The 13,963-nt window shown below is 44.4% G+C and overlaps 1 protein-coding gene across 5 annotated transcripts in view; it reads right to left on the minus strand.

Moving 5' to 3' along the window:
- ARHGEF37 (Rho guanine nucleotide exchange factor 37) overlaps positions 1 to 13,963 on the minus strand; it is a 233,486-nt gene that overhangs the window by 97,588 nt on the left and 121,935 nt on the right. For all 5 annotated transcript variants that reach the window (XM_073575190.1, XM_073575193.1, XM_073575192.1 and 2 more), the window contains exons 5-6: positions 12,309 to 12,432; positions 12,072 to 12,210 (exon numbers count right to left, since the gene is read on the minus strand). In XM_073575190.1, coding sequence (XP_073431291.1) covers positions 12,072 to 12,210; positions 12,309 to 12,432 — 263 coding nt within the window. The remainder of the gene's footprint in view (positions 1 to 12,071; positions 12,211 to 12,308; positions 12,433 to 13,963) is intronic.

Here is a 13,963-nt window from a genome sequence, read left to right on the forward strand (position 1 = left end):
GATTACAGCTATACCAGATTTTTCTTTATGTTTGGCTGCTGTCACACACTAAAAGATGCTTTTGTTCTGCAGAAACTAGTTTTTGCATCACCAAATTTTGAGAGCTATAACTTTTCCATATTTCTGCTGACATAGTCAGGTGGGTGCTTGTTTTTTTTGAGACAAGTTGACGTTTTTATTGGTGCCATTTTCGGTCACAACATTTTTTGAACGCTTTCTATTCCGACTCTTGGGAGGCAGAATGAACAAAAACCAGCAATTCAGGAATTATTTTTTTGATGAGGGTTTATGCCATTTTCCATGTGGCAAAATCGATATGGCAACGTTATTTTTTAAGTTTTTGTGCTTTTATACAACAAAAACTGTAATAGAAAAAAAAGAATCACTTTTACATTGCTATATTCTGAGAGCTATAACTTTTTAATTTTTCCACTGATGGAGCTGTCTGGTGGCTTGTTTTTGCAAGACAAGATGCCAATTTCAGCGGTACCATGTTTATTCATATCCATCTTATTTATAGCATCTTATTCCACTTTTTGTTCAGCAGTATGATAAAGCATAGTTTTTTGCCTTGTTTTTTATGGGATTCACTAAAGGGGTTAACTAGTGGGACATTTTTATAGGTCAGGTCATTCTAAACAATACCAAAAATGTGTACTTTTTTGTTTTATTTTTTTTTCATACAAATATTTATTTTTGGGTACAATATCTTTTAATTTTCTTTATATTTTTTAAAATATTTTTATAATTATTTTTTTTAAAAAAGTGTTTACTTTAACTTTTTTACTTTGTCCCACTATGGGACTATCATTTTTTGCAGGCTGATTGCTTTTATACCATGGGGATGCAGCAGCATCCCCATGCTATGCAAACTGTCAGCTCTGCACTGACAGAGAGTTGCTGATCATGCACTGCGCATGATCACGCAACTTTCTTACCTCTAATAACCCAGATGTCGTCATGACAACATTGGGTCACCTTGGCAGCGATCAGGACCACGCGTCACGCCGTGGGGTCTCTGATCCAAGGGCTCCAAGGGCAGAGGAGCTGTCATCCCTCTGCCTGCTCCTGGAATGCTGCGATCACTTTGGATTGCTGCATTTAGGGGGTTAAAGTGTCGAGAGTGATGCAGGACCAATCCAGGCACTTAGTGCCGGATGTCAGCTGTCAGAATCAGCTGACAACTGGCGGCGATCGCGCACCCACAGCCTGTGTGTGTATGCAGGTGAACGGATGCAGCAACGCAGGGAATGCAGAACAAGGATTGACAGTAAAGTTTAATTTATAACAACAATGAACTCCTCGGAGGGAGGTAATCAGTAATTAACAGTAAAATTATGGTAAAACACAACAGTCTTATTATTAAACTTCACTTATCGTGACTCCTCTGTTCTTTAATCGCATGCAGTCCGATGAGAGTTGTAATATCGGCAGCGGTCAGTACTGGGTCTTCAGGCGTAACCTGCCAACACATGATTTAGCTTCTGGCGGCAACGGGCGGCCACCAGTCTTGCCTGTTGAGCCCCTAGTCCAGTAATCTGTAAAGTAAAGCTGAGGTGGGAACTGCTGTAGAAGTCTCTGTCCGGCTAAGAAGGGAGAACACACTTCACAATCCTGCACCTGGCACTCGCTTCTCAACGTGAGCACCGCACACTGTTCGGCTGAGTGCCCGACGCGTGCTCACTGAGTCTCGGGGGACCACACGTAAACTCTGCCGGGGCATGGCTATGCACTTTCTCTCTTGCTACGGAGCGCAGTACACCACTGCTTCCTCTCTCTGCTGGCGGGAATCTCCTGAGTTTTCCCACACTTCCTGTTTTCTCCCCAGTCTCACCACGCCCCCTCTCACCAGGTCATGGGTCCTGTCCGGATCCCCATTCTTTCCCCCTGGAAACACGACGCAGCCTTGACAAGTTTGGACCAGGCATGGCAAAGGTACCCACAGCCAGGTCTTCCCCCTTATATTCCCGCCCTCCTAAATCGACATTCCACAGCGAGAATTCCTTTTTCACATTCTTCCACTCCTTGAATAATTTGTTGCCAAATAAATTGGTTTTGTCTATAACGAGTAGGTGGTACTCCAGCTGTTGTCCTCTCCGACCGGCGTAATTCAGGTTGACATAGGAGGCGAGAGAATATTTTGATCCGATGAATCTGCCATCTCTGGTGCTTCATGCCTGGATACTTCCCTGGGACTGGTGGAAGGTAAATTATTCAAGTGTTTCACTTTCAGGTAGTGCTTCTGCAGCCGACACAACACTTGCTCAAGTCGCCGGAGATGTTCTTCAAAGGTGGCCGCATAGACAATGATATCATCAAGATAGACGAGTGTTGCTTCGAAATTCAAGTCTCCTAAGCATCTTTCCATCAACCACTGAAACATCCCGGGAGCTTTAGTCAGGCCAAAGGGCAACCTATTAAACTCAAACAATCCCATGGGCAGTATAAACGCCATCTTTGGCCAGTCGTGTTCAGCCATAGGTACCTGCCAGTACTGCTGGCCAGATCCAAGGACGAAAAATACTTTGCCTTTCCCAAGGCAGACGATTCCTCAATTCTGAGCAATGGATAGGAGTCCCGCATTCAGTCGTCTATAGTCAACAATGGGAGCTGCCCACGGGCTCTGACTGTCTCTTATGACTCTTCTCTGCAACATGAGAGCCAGCATCTCCTTCACTTCCTTCTTCATCTGAGGCGGTATCTGTCGATATCTTTTCCGGACTGGTGCAGCATTTTCCATGGGAATCTCATGAGCGATAGCCTGGGTGCACCTGAAGTCATCTTCATGGCGAGTGAAGACCTCTTGGTAGCGCTTCAACCTTTTGCATCTGTTGCGGCGAGAGTCCCGTCAACTCAGCCCGCAGCTGCTCCAAGATATGACAACCCTCCTTCATGCTTCCAGGCTGATGCTCCAGTGTCATTGTAACGGCTAATGTCCATGGATCTCCTTGCATTACTGCTAGCTGTATGGCCTCCAGTTGCACCAACTCTTCCGGCATTTCTAGTACCTGAGCCACTTCACTCTTAGGCGGGAGGGTGAGATTATCTTTTCCCAAGTTGACGCACCACAACGTTGCCAAAATAGACTGTGGCTAATGTCCGAGCAACGAGGAGTCCTGCGGGCACCTGACCCACCAATATTGGCTCTATCTGCACTTCCACCCCCTCGAGAGGCGTACAGGCTCGTACTGGCAACGTAAGCACAGTCTGACCAGGCGGTAGAATGAGTTTAGCAGCTGAAACCATCACCTTTACCAGAACTTTCCCTTCATTTGACGTTCCCTGGACCTGGGCAGCCTATATCAGTTGCTGAAATACCTTTCTTTAGGGGTTTGCGGGCTTCAACAGTCCAGAAAGGCCTCTTATGGTTCACAGATCAGGAGAGTTCTGATTTCTTTCATTACATTCATCCCGAGAGTCACCGCAGGCCCGACTGTTGTGAACACTTTTGACCTGGCTTCTGAGTTTGGGCTTCCTCTGGTGGTTGCTGCTGGTAATGGAGCTGGTCTAGCTGACAGAAGTCAATCACCTGAGCAGGATGATTGGAGGTCAGGTGTTACAGACTGGGGAGATTTAAGCGAACAATCGTCCCTCAGCTCTTGCCGGTGATTTGGTTTGCTTCCCGAGCACATTTTGAAGTCTGCTTGTCTCCTGCTCCGTCCTGCATCTTTCCGATAAGTTATTTGTCTTCTAGAATCTTTTTTTGCATTGGATCCATTTTTGCTTGTCTCTGATTTTTGCTTAGCTGGTGTGAGATCAGCCTGGTTCCCTGTTGGGACCTGTGCTGGACTCTGTTCCATATGCCACAGCGTATGTTTGTCTTTTTAGTAACCAGTTCACACCAGAGTTCTGATTTAGTGGGGGAGAGGTTGTGTGGGCTCAGTATTTTTGCATATCAGACATTTTGGATTTTTCCTAGGGTTTTTTGCATGATTGCAGACAGTATCCTTTCCTGTCCTGTTCTATCTAGACAGTTTGGGCCCCATCATTTGTTTACTCTATTCTCTGCCTGTGTTTTGTGCTTCATCTTGTCTCACCTGCAATATATGTTCGGGGGGCTATCTATTTCTTTGGGGTTCTACTCCGGGGCAGTTTAGCTTACCCATTTCTCTCTTTAGGCTTAGTTTATTCTGTGGCTATGCCGAGGCGTCTAGGGCATCGTAGGTACGTCCCACGGCTAATTCTAATTGTGTTGTCAGTTTAGGGGTCTGCAATCCGGTAAGCTACCAACCACTCTGGTTATCTGGTTGCCTAGTCTATTTCCCCATTATCCTCCTCGGTTACCTAATCATAACACCAGACCAACACGACTCCTTATCGGCCCACATCCTTTCCGCACACTTTAGTCTCCATCCAGACCATGCCTGCGATCGGGATGGGCAACTGGTTGGCCACCGTCAGTCTAATCACTGGGCCCCACTCCGGCCGCGACACTTCTGGAAAATGGTGGTCACTTGCGACCCAATATGAAGCAAGCAAGGATGGCTCACCCATTCACTTCAGCCCAGACGGTAGGACTCGTATAAATCAAACTTTCAGGACTGTCCTCTCTCCGCCTTGGTCTCTCAGGCTCCGGGTGGTTTCTCCCAGCCACGGAGCCCACTAGTTTAACGGCTGTCTCGCACATCCACTGGCATAGTGTCCGGCATTCCCACACTTGAAACACGTTGGATTCCATTCCCTGGCAATGTCCGACGAGCAAACAGGACTTGGAGTCACTCCTGTCTTTGGTGGTGTATTTTAAGCTACAATGGGGGCTCTCCTGAGGCTGGACCACTCTTCCCGCATTTCCAGTATTTCCTTCTGGATCTCTCGGGGCCATTCTGGTTCAGTCGCAGGTGGGGCGGGTACCTCATTGCTCCTAACCGTCCCTGCCAAGGCTGCTGTCCCCTGCTCCTGCTCTCTCACACATGCTTCCACCCCAATTTCTAAGAAGTCCATACGCGGTTTGGCACGCAGATGCTAACGCAAAGCTTGCTTAAGCAACGCGTCCCTAAGGCCCGCCACAAACTGATCCCTCAATATCACATCGGGGGGGTGAAACATTACAGACATCTAGCCTCACCTTCCAGGGCCATCACAGCAATCTCTGCTTGCATAGCAGGAGTCAATAGGATGCATCCTCAACATGCCTTTAACCTGCTCAGTCAAGTCTCACAGCATTAAATTACTCCCCGTGAATTTTGGGAGATTGCTGAGCATGGCCCCCAGCGGCAAGCTGAACCTAGGAGCACTCATGACAGATTGGTCTGCTGCCTCTGCCGACAAAGCCAAATGTAATCAGGTGAACGGATGCAGTAACACAGGGAATTCAGAACAAAGATTAACAACAGTGCAGTTCAATTTATAACAATGAACTCCTCGCAGTGAGGTAATCGGTAATTAACAGTAAAATTATGGTATAATACAAAAGTCTTATTATTAAACTTGACTTAACGTGACTCCTCTGGTCCTTAATCGCATGTAGTCCGATGAGCGTTGCAATTCTGGCAGCGGCCGGCACTGGGTCTTCAGGCGTAAGCTGACAACACACAAGTTAGGTTCTGGTGGCAACGGGCGGTCACCGGTATTGCCCGTTGAGCCCCTAGTCCATTAATCTGAAAAGCCGAGGTGGGAAGCGCCATAGAAGTCTCTGATGCGTGCTTCGCTGCACGTCTGCCAAGGAGGGAGAACACACCTCATGATCCTGCACCTGGCACTCGCTTCTCAATGCGAGCACCGCACACTGTTTGGCTCAGCGCGCTCACTGAATCTCGGGGGCCCTCACATAACCTCTGCTGTGGCACGGCTCTGCAATTTCTCTCTTGCTGTGGAGCACAGTACGCCCCTGCTTCCTCTCTCTGCTGGCAGGAATCTCCTGAGTTTTCTCTCACTTCCTGTTCTCTCCCAAGTCTCACCATGCCCCCTCTCACCAGTTCATGGGTCCTGTCCATTTCCCCATTTTTTCCCCCCGGCAACAGTGGATGCAGCCTTGACAGTTCTGGACCCGGCATTGCACAGTGTCACGTTCATGGTTTGTGGAACCACTGTGCCAAGGACCACGGAGAGCCTGGAGGAGCATGACTAAGCGATCACCTGACTATTCACTAGAGCCTCTGATGGTAAGGTTAGACTTGGTTGCCGATGAATGCCAGGTACCCCTTCAGGGCAGACCAAAGGTCACACAGCAGCTGGACCGAAGAACAGGCTGGATGGAGCAACAGGGGGAGCTTACATCAGAGTGCAGCAGAGTTTGTGTCAGAGACAGAGTTTGCGTTAGAGTGCAGCTAGCAGGATTTTTGTCAGATCACAGTAGGCAGAATTGGCTTCAGAGTGCAGCAAGCGGGATTTGCTTCAGAGTACAACAGGCAGGATTTGTACTTGGAGTACAACAGGCAGGATCTGCACTGGTATGCAACATTACACAACATAGACTATAACAAAAGGTTACTCAGGCACCTCCCCAGTGGAGATGAAGCAATATATAAATAATGCCTCAAAACCATTGGCTGGGGAGGAAATAGCAAGTGCACGCGCTGGCGCTTTAAGAGGATGGGAGTGTGCGTGTGCCCTTAGAACATGTCCAGAGGCCCGGCTGGAAGTGCTCCTGAGAGCATGCGGAGCATAAGGGGAATAGGGACCAACTGCAGCGCGGATAAGTGGACTGACATGCAGGGAAGCTGGCATGGTGCTAACGCACAGGTACCCTCAACCCGGTCTTCCTCCTTACATGTGCGCGCACAATCGCGATACAGTAATAATATGTCCCGTGTCAATAAGGTCCAGGGCGCATGGACATATTATTACTGCTGTTGGAATGTTGGAAAGCGGTTAAAATAAACGCCCTAAAAATAGTATAAAGATATGGGATTGCTTCGGAAAGCCTTCTCAGAAACACTAAGACCGTCTGTACATCTTTGTCATAAAACTAAATAATATCTTAACTCATCTCGAGTCCCTAACCCATATACCCAAAGCATTAGATTTTGGGAACCATAAGAGTCCTAGGTAATTATATGTAAATGATCTAATTCTCTGTATTTAAATGCTATACATAAGACAAGCAGTCAGATGATATTCATTTATATTTGTATTCATTATGTAAATTGTAGTAAGCGAATGAAAATACCTACGATGAACATTAACATGAACAGTTTTTCATTACTTATATTTTTTTTTATCGGTGTGTTTGTTTTATTTAGTTTTGATTGCTTAACCCCCAAGGGTGGTTTGCACGTTCATGACCGGGCCAATTTTTACAATTCTGACCACTGTCCTTTCATGAGGTAATAACTCTGAAACGCTTCCATGGATCCTGGTGATTCTGACATTATTTTCTCGTGACATTTTGTACTTCATGTTAGTGGTAAAATTTCATTCAAATAACTTGTGTTTATTTGTGAAAAAAATGGAAATTTGGAGAAAATGTTTAAAATTTCGCAATTTTCCAACTTTGAATTTTTATGCCCTTAAATCACAGAGATACAGCACACAAAAAACTTAATAAATAACATTTCCCACATGTCTACTTTACATCAGCACAATTTTGGAACCAATTTTGGAACCCTTATAACTTAGGAAGTTATAAGGGCTAAAAGTTGACCAGCGATTTCTCATTTTTGCAACACCATTTTATTTCTACGGACCACATCACATTTGAAGCCACTTTGAGGGGTCTATATGATAGAAAATACCCAAAAGTGACACCATTTTAAAAACTGCACCCCTTAAGGTGCTCAAAACCATATTCAAGAAGTTTATTAACACCCTTCAGGTGCGTCACAGGAATTTTTTGAATATTTACAAAAAAATGAACATTTAACTTTCTTTCACATAAAAAATACTTCAGGTTCAATTTTTTTTATTTTACCAAGGGTAACAGGAGAAATTGGACTGCAAAAGTTATTGTGCAGTTTGTCCTGAGTACGCTGATACCTGATATATGGGGAGGAACCACTGGTTCGGCACATGGCAGAGCTCAGAAGGGAAGTAGCGCCGTTTGACTTTTTCAATGCAAAATTGGCTGGAATTCAGATCGGACGCCATGTCACGTTTGGAGAGCCCCTGATGTACCTAAACAGTGGAAACCCCCCACAAGTGACACCATTTTGGAAACTAGACCCCCCAAGGAACTTATCTAGATGTGTGGTGAGAATTTTGAACCCACAAGAGCTTCACAGAAGTTTATAACGTACAGTGGTACAATTAAAAAATCATATTTTTCCACACAAATGATCTTTCCACCCCCAATTTTTATTTTTCCAAGGGTAACAGGACCCTAAAAGTTATTGTGCAATTTGTCCTGAGTACGCTGATACCCCACATGTGGGGGTAAACCACTATTTGGGCGCATGGCAGAGCTCGGAAGGGAAGCAGCGCCATTTGACGTTTTTGGCTGGAATTGAGATCGGACACCATGTCGCGTTTTGAAAGCCCCTGATGTACCAAAACAGTGAAAACCCCCAGCAAATGACACCATTTTGGAAACTAGACCGCCAAAGAAACTTATCTAGATGTGTGGTGAGCACTTTGAACCCCCCCGTAAAAATAAAAAAATTGTATTTTTTTCTACAAACATGATCTTTTAGTCAGCAATTTTTTTTATTTTCCCAAGGGTACCAGGAGAAATTGGACCCCAAAAGTTGTTGTCCAATTTGTCCTGAGTATGCTGATACCCCATATGTGGGAGAAAACTACTGTATGGGCGCACGTCAGGGCTCGGAAGGGAAGTAGTGACGTTTTGGAATGCAGACTTTGACGGAATGGTCTGCGGGTGTCATGTTGCTTTTGGAGAGCCCCTGATGTACCTAAACAGTGGAAACGCCCCACAAATGACCCCATTTTGGAAACTAGACCCCTAAAGGAACTTATCTAGATGTGTGTTGAGCACTTTGAACCCTCCAGTGCTTCACAGAAGTTTATAACGACCGGGCGTGAAAATAAACAAATCATATTTTTTCAACAAACACGATCTTTTAGTCCCAACAGGAGAAATTGGACCCCAAAAGTTGTTTTGCAATTTGTCCTGAGTAGGCTGATACCCCATATGTGGGGGTAAAACACTGTTTGGGCGCATGGCAGAGCTTGGAAGGAAAGGAGCACCATTTGACTTTTTCAACGCAGAATTGGCTGGAATTGAGATCAGACGCCATGTTGCATTTGGAGAGCACCTGATGTGCCCAAACAGTGGAAACCCCCCAATTATAACTCCAACCCTAACCCCAACACACCCCTAACCCTAATCTCAGCCCTAACTCTAGCGGTAACCCTAGCCCTAATGGGAAAATGGAAATAAATACATTTTCTTTTAATTTTATTATTTTTCCCTAACTAAGGGGGTGATAACGGGGGGTTTGATTTACTATTTATGGCGGTTTTTATGTTTGGCAGCTGTCACATGCTAAAAGATGCTTTTTATTGTAAAAATAGTTTTTGCATCACCACATATTGAGAGCTATAATTTTTCCATATATTTTCCCCCACCGAGTCATATGAGGTCTTATTTTTTGCGGGACGAGTTGACATTTTTATTGGTATCATTTTCGGGCATGTGACATCTTTTGATCGCTTTTTATTCCGATTTTTGGGACGCAGACTGAACAAAAACCAGCGTTTCATGAATTTCTTTTTGGGGGGTGCGTTTACACCGTTCCGCCTGCGGTAAAATTGATAAAGCGGTTTTATTTTTCGGGTCAGTACAGTTACAGCGATACCTCATTTAGGTCTTTTTTTATGTTTTGGCGCTTTTATGCAATGAAAACAATTTTATATAAAAAATAATTATTTTTGCATCGCTTTATTCTGCGAGCTATAACTTTTATATTTTTTTGCTGATGATGCTGTATGGTGGTTCGTTTTTTGCGGGACAAGATGGTGTTTTCAGCAGTACCATGGATATTTATATGCGTCTTTTTGATTGCGCGTTATTGCACTTTTTGTTTGGCGGTATGATAATAAATCATTTTTTGCTTAGTTTTTAATATTTATTTTTTAAGGGGTTTGCTAAAGGGGTTAGCTAGTGGGACAGTTTTATAGGGCGGGTCGTTACGGACGCGGTGATACCAAATATGTGTACTTTTATTGTTTTGTTTTATTTCCAAAAAATGAATTAGGGAATTTTTTTTTTTTTTTTTTTAATTTATTTAGCGATTTTTTTTTTAAAATTATTTTTACACTTTTCTTTTTTTTTCTATCTTTATTACATTGTCTCAGGGGGGACATACCTGTCATGTGACAGATCGCTGATCTGTCACATCACAGATCACTGTGACAGTTCAGCGATCTGTCATAGGCACTGAACAGGCTTTCCTCATGCCTGCGCTTTGCAGGCACTGAGGAAGCCAGCTCCCTGCAGGCCCCCGAAGGATTCGGGGACCTGCAAGGATGGAGCCCCCCGCAGCAGCGCTGCACATTGCGCTGCTGTGGGGGGCTCAGGAAAGCACGGAGGGAGCCCCCCTCCCTGCCGTTGCATCCCTTTAACCCCAGTACATCGCAATCGTGTTTGATCGCGGTGTGCAAAGGGTTAACATGTCGGGGGTGGTCCGTGACCGCCCCTGACACATTGTGCCAGGTGTCAGCTGTGATAATCAGTTGACACCCGGCCGCGATCAGCGGCGCTCACCACATGGGCGCCGCTGATCGCTGTGACGTACTATCCTGTCCCTGGGAATTAAGTCCCAGGGCACATGGACGGGATAGTACGTCACATGACAGAAAGGGGTTAAAAAAAACAATTAAAAGGTGAATGTATCTTCATACCTTTCACAACAAAAAGATGATTTCACTGAAAAAAAGTGCTTGCATTATTCTTTCGAGGGTATTTTGTTATTTACTTTACTCACTCTGAGTTCTTTCCTTTGTTCAGCACACTTCTCTTCTTTTAGGTAATTCACACTCTGTTCTGCCCTTCAGTTCTTTAGTAGGAACTTGAAGCAACTATTTGGCCTTTTAGGCAGTTTGGACTAAAGTTGCTATCTCCTAGTCTGTGGTTAGGTTTATCTCTGCACCCACATGCACCACTATGGATTGTGGAGTCAGGATATCTAGTCTGTACAGGAACCAGCAGGGTCAGTTGCAGTTTTTAGCGTATAATCTATTTTCTAGAGTGAGTTGCTACACAGGCATAGCAATAGCATAGCTCTTAGGGGCATTCAGGGTTAGCTGCCATCTAGTGTGCGCGCCGTTGCGTTATCTTAGAGTGCCAACCTCCGTGGTCAGGTAGGGACAGACCAGGGTCAAGGTAGAACTTTTACCAGTGTGAATAGGGATCTGTTAGATTCAGGTATTTGTCCCCCTGGTTTGTACACTACCTGTGTGCATGTGCTTCTGCAGTCATAACAGTGACGAGTCTCCGAAATATGCTACTATCAGACAATCAAAAAAGGTCACACACTCTGAAAGGCAATGGATTCTTTAGCATACAAGGATCAAACTTATCAAAAATTTTAGCTTTAATATAAAAAATATAGTGCTTCCAAGAAAATATATAAAAAGATAACAATAGAACACACAAATTTTCAAAACAGTTATAAAATAAAAAGGGAGAAGTCCTTCTGTTTCCTTAGGGGGAAGAAAATCATGGATCACAATCAACATAGTCAGACCCCCACAAGTGAACAACTCTCTTTTGTGCAATCCAGCTTTTAAATGCTTGACCCTGGTTTCAGGTTTCCAGGACAGCCTGTATTGGACCTTTCAAAAATTGCTGTTTGTGACTGGACATGGCTGGGAGCAAGACCAGAGTCATACATTTCCAATATCCTGTGTCTCTAGCTACAGTACATAGGAAATATTCAGCTTGGTTATAATGACTATTTGCTAATCGTCTGAAGCTAAGGGTTCTTTTACACTTGCTGTGTTTTTGCGGGCCGTTTTTGCGGCCCCAACAGATTTCTATGGGGCCGCAAAAACGGCCCGAAAAAAATTAGTTGGAGCGCCGTACGTCGTATGGCCTTGAGGGCTGTATTTACAGCCGTGAAAAAATATCGAGCTTGAGGAGTACATGGTATACCCCATCAGACCCAACACATCTACCTCCAGTATAAGGAACAGGCATACAACCATAATGATACACGAGCTCTAGATATACTCACGAACTCAGTGCATCTCGGATTAGTTCAGTTACATTTTTCTCCTGGTAGTGTTGCAGCAGTGATGTAGCTCTGGTATATGTATAACAGTACACAGTGTACACAGTTTCCATATCTTTGCTGAATTCCTGGAAGAGACTTCCTGAAAAAAAAAATCAAAATGGATGTGGAGAATGTCCATTAAGTAATTAATTAATACGAGTTCTACAATATAATGAATGATTTCATTCTGCAACTTACCAATACGAGTAAGCTGGTTTGGTTGGTCATTTTCTGTTTGTTTCAGTTCACGCAGAAATGATTCATGGACTATAAGGATTTCATCCAGATTGGAGAAAAGACTTTTCACATCAATATCAGGGATCTGAGAGAACACAGACCTAATTATATTCTATTTGTTTTGAAATAATTGTTCTAAACATGGAGAATTATTTCAAAAGGGAATTCCAACAAAAATTTGCAAAGAAATAATTTGCTCTGTGTGTTAAAGAATAAAAATCGCTGAGGACTCTTTTTCGGAAGAATCTCCTAAATCGTCTAAAGTCAAAAAAATCTTATATACCCATGTATATAATTATGTTTGTATTCACATATATATTAAATTATCAATGATAACCTAATATTATGCTAAAATCAGAGGTAAACAGGTTCTCCTTGAAGTGAGAGCCTATCCTACAAATACAACATAAGAAAGGTAGCTATGTCCGTCTCTTTAAAGGGCATCTGTAACCAGGTTTTTGCCACCTAATCTAGGTGTAGCATAATCTAAGAAACCCTGATTCCAGTGATATGTCACTTACTGGGCTGCTTAGTGTAGTTTTCATACAATAAGTGTTTCATCAGCAGCAGATTACCATTAGAAGACTAGTTAACCTCCTGCCAGGTAGTCAAGCATATTCATGAGCTCTGTATAACGCCGACTCCACCACTGATTGTCAGCTAAGCACAGTATACATACAAAGCTGTCAATCAGGGGTATAGGCTGGATTTGCAGAGCTCAGCATTTAGAGAACTGCTAGATCTGCAGCGGATAAAACAGTGATTTTATCAAAATGTTAGCAAGTAGCCCAATAAATAATACATCACTGGGTATCTGCTTGCAGTTGGTGTAGTAAAAACCTGGTGACAGATGAGCCTTGAAACACAACCAGGGCTAAATTCCAGGCTATAAGGCTAATTTCACACTAGCATTCTCGGGCGCAGGGCCGCAGCTTAGCTCCGCCCCTGGCCGCGCCCCCTCCAGTCAGCTCCTCCTAGGATCTCATGACGCTGCATGCGATCAGTGTACCATTTACTTAGCGTTGGGAATGCTGACCGTGCGCCTGTATGATTTTGCTGGCAATGCGCCCTTTTAGCGCTGCGCCCAGCGCACAAAAATGCAACACAGTGCGTTTTTGTGCACTGCGCACAGCGCCAAAAGGGCGCAGCGCCAGCAAAATCATACTAGCGCACGACCAGCGCACGGTCAGCGTACCCAATGCTAAATATACAGTACGCTGATCGCATGCAGCGTCACGCGATCCTAGGAGGAGCTGACTGGAGGGAGCGCGGCCAGGGGCAGAGCTAAGAGGCAGCCTTGCGCTGCGCCCAAGAATACTAGTGTGAAACTAGCCTAAACTCTTCTACAGATACAATGGCTACCACTCTTAGGTGGTACATACGAGATTAGGTTCTGCGAGACATAACTTGCATACTATCAGAGCTAAAATTCTTTCAATTTCGTAGGACCATTCTGTAAAAGCAGGGAGCTCAGTCATCAGAAATCAGAGAACAATGAAAGGAATTCGAGCCACAATAAACTGATTGAATCTATAAACTCCCATACACGTCAGTGAATGTTTCAAAACAGAGCCAGGCTGAGTTTCTAAGGGTATGTGCACACACTGCAGATTCAC

This window comes from Dendrobates tinctorius, unplaced genomic scaffold (genome assembly GCF_039654945.1).
Source record: "Dendrobates tinctorius isolate UK_male_01 unplaced genomic scaffold, ASM3965494v1 ptg000043l, whole genome shotgun sequence".
Classification (NCBI taxonomy): Eukaryota; Metazoa; Chordata; class Amphibia; order Anura; family Dendrobatidae; genus Dendrobates; species Dendrobates tinctorius.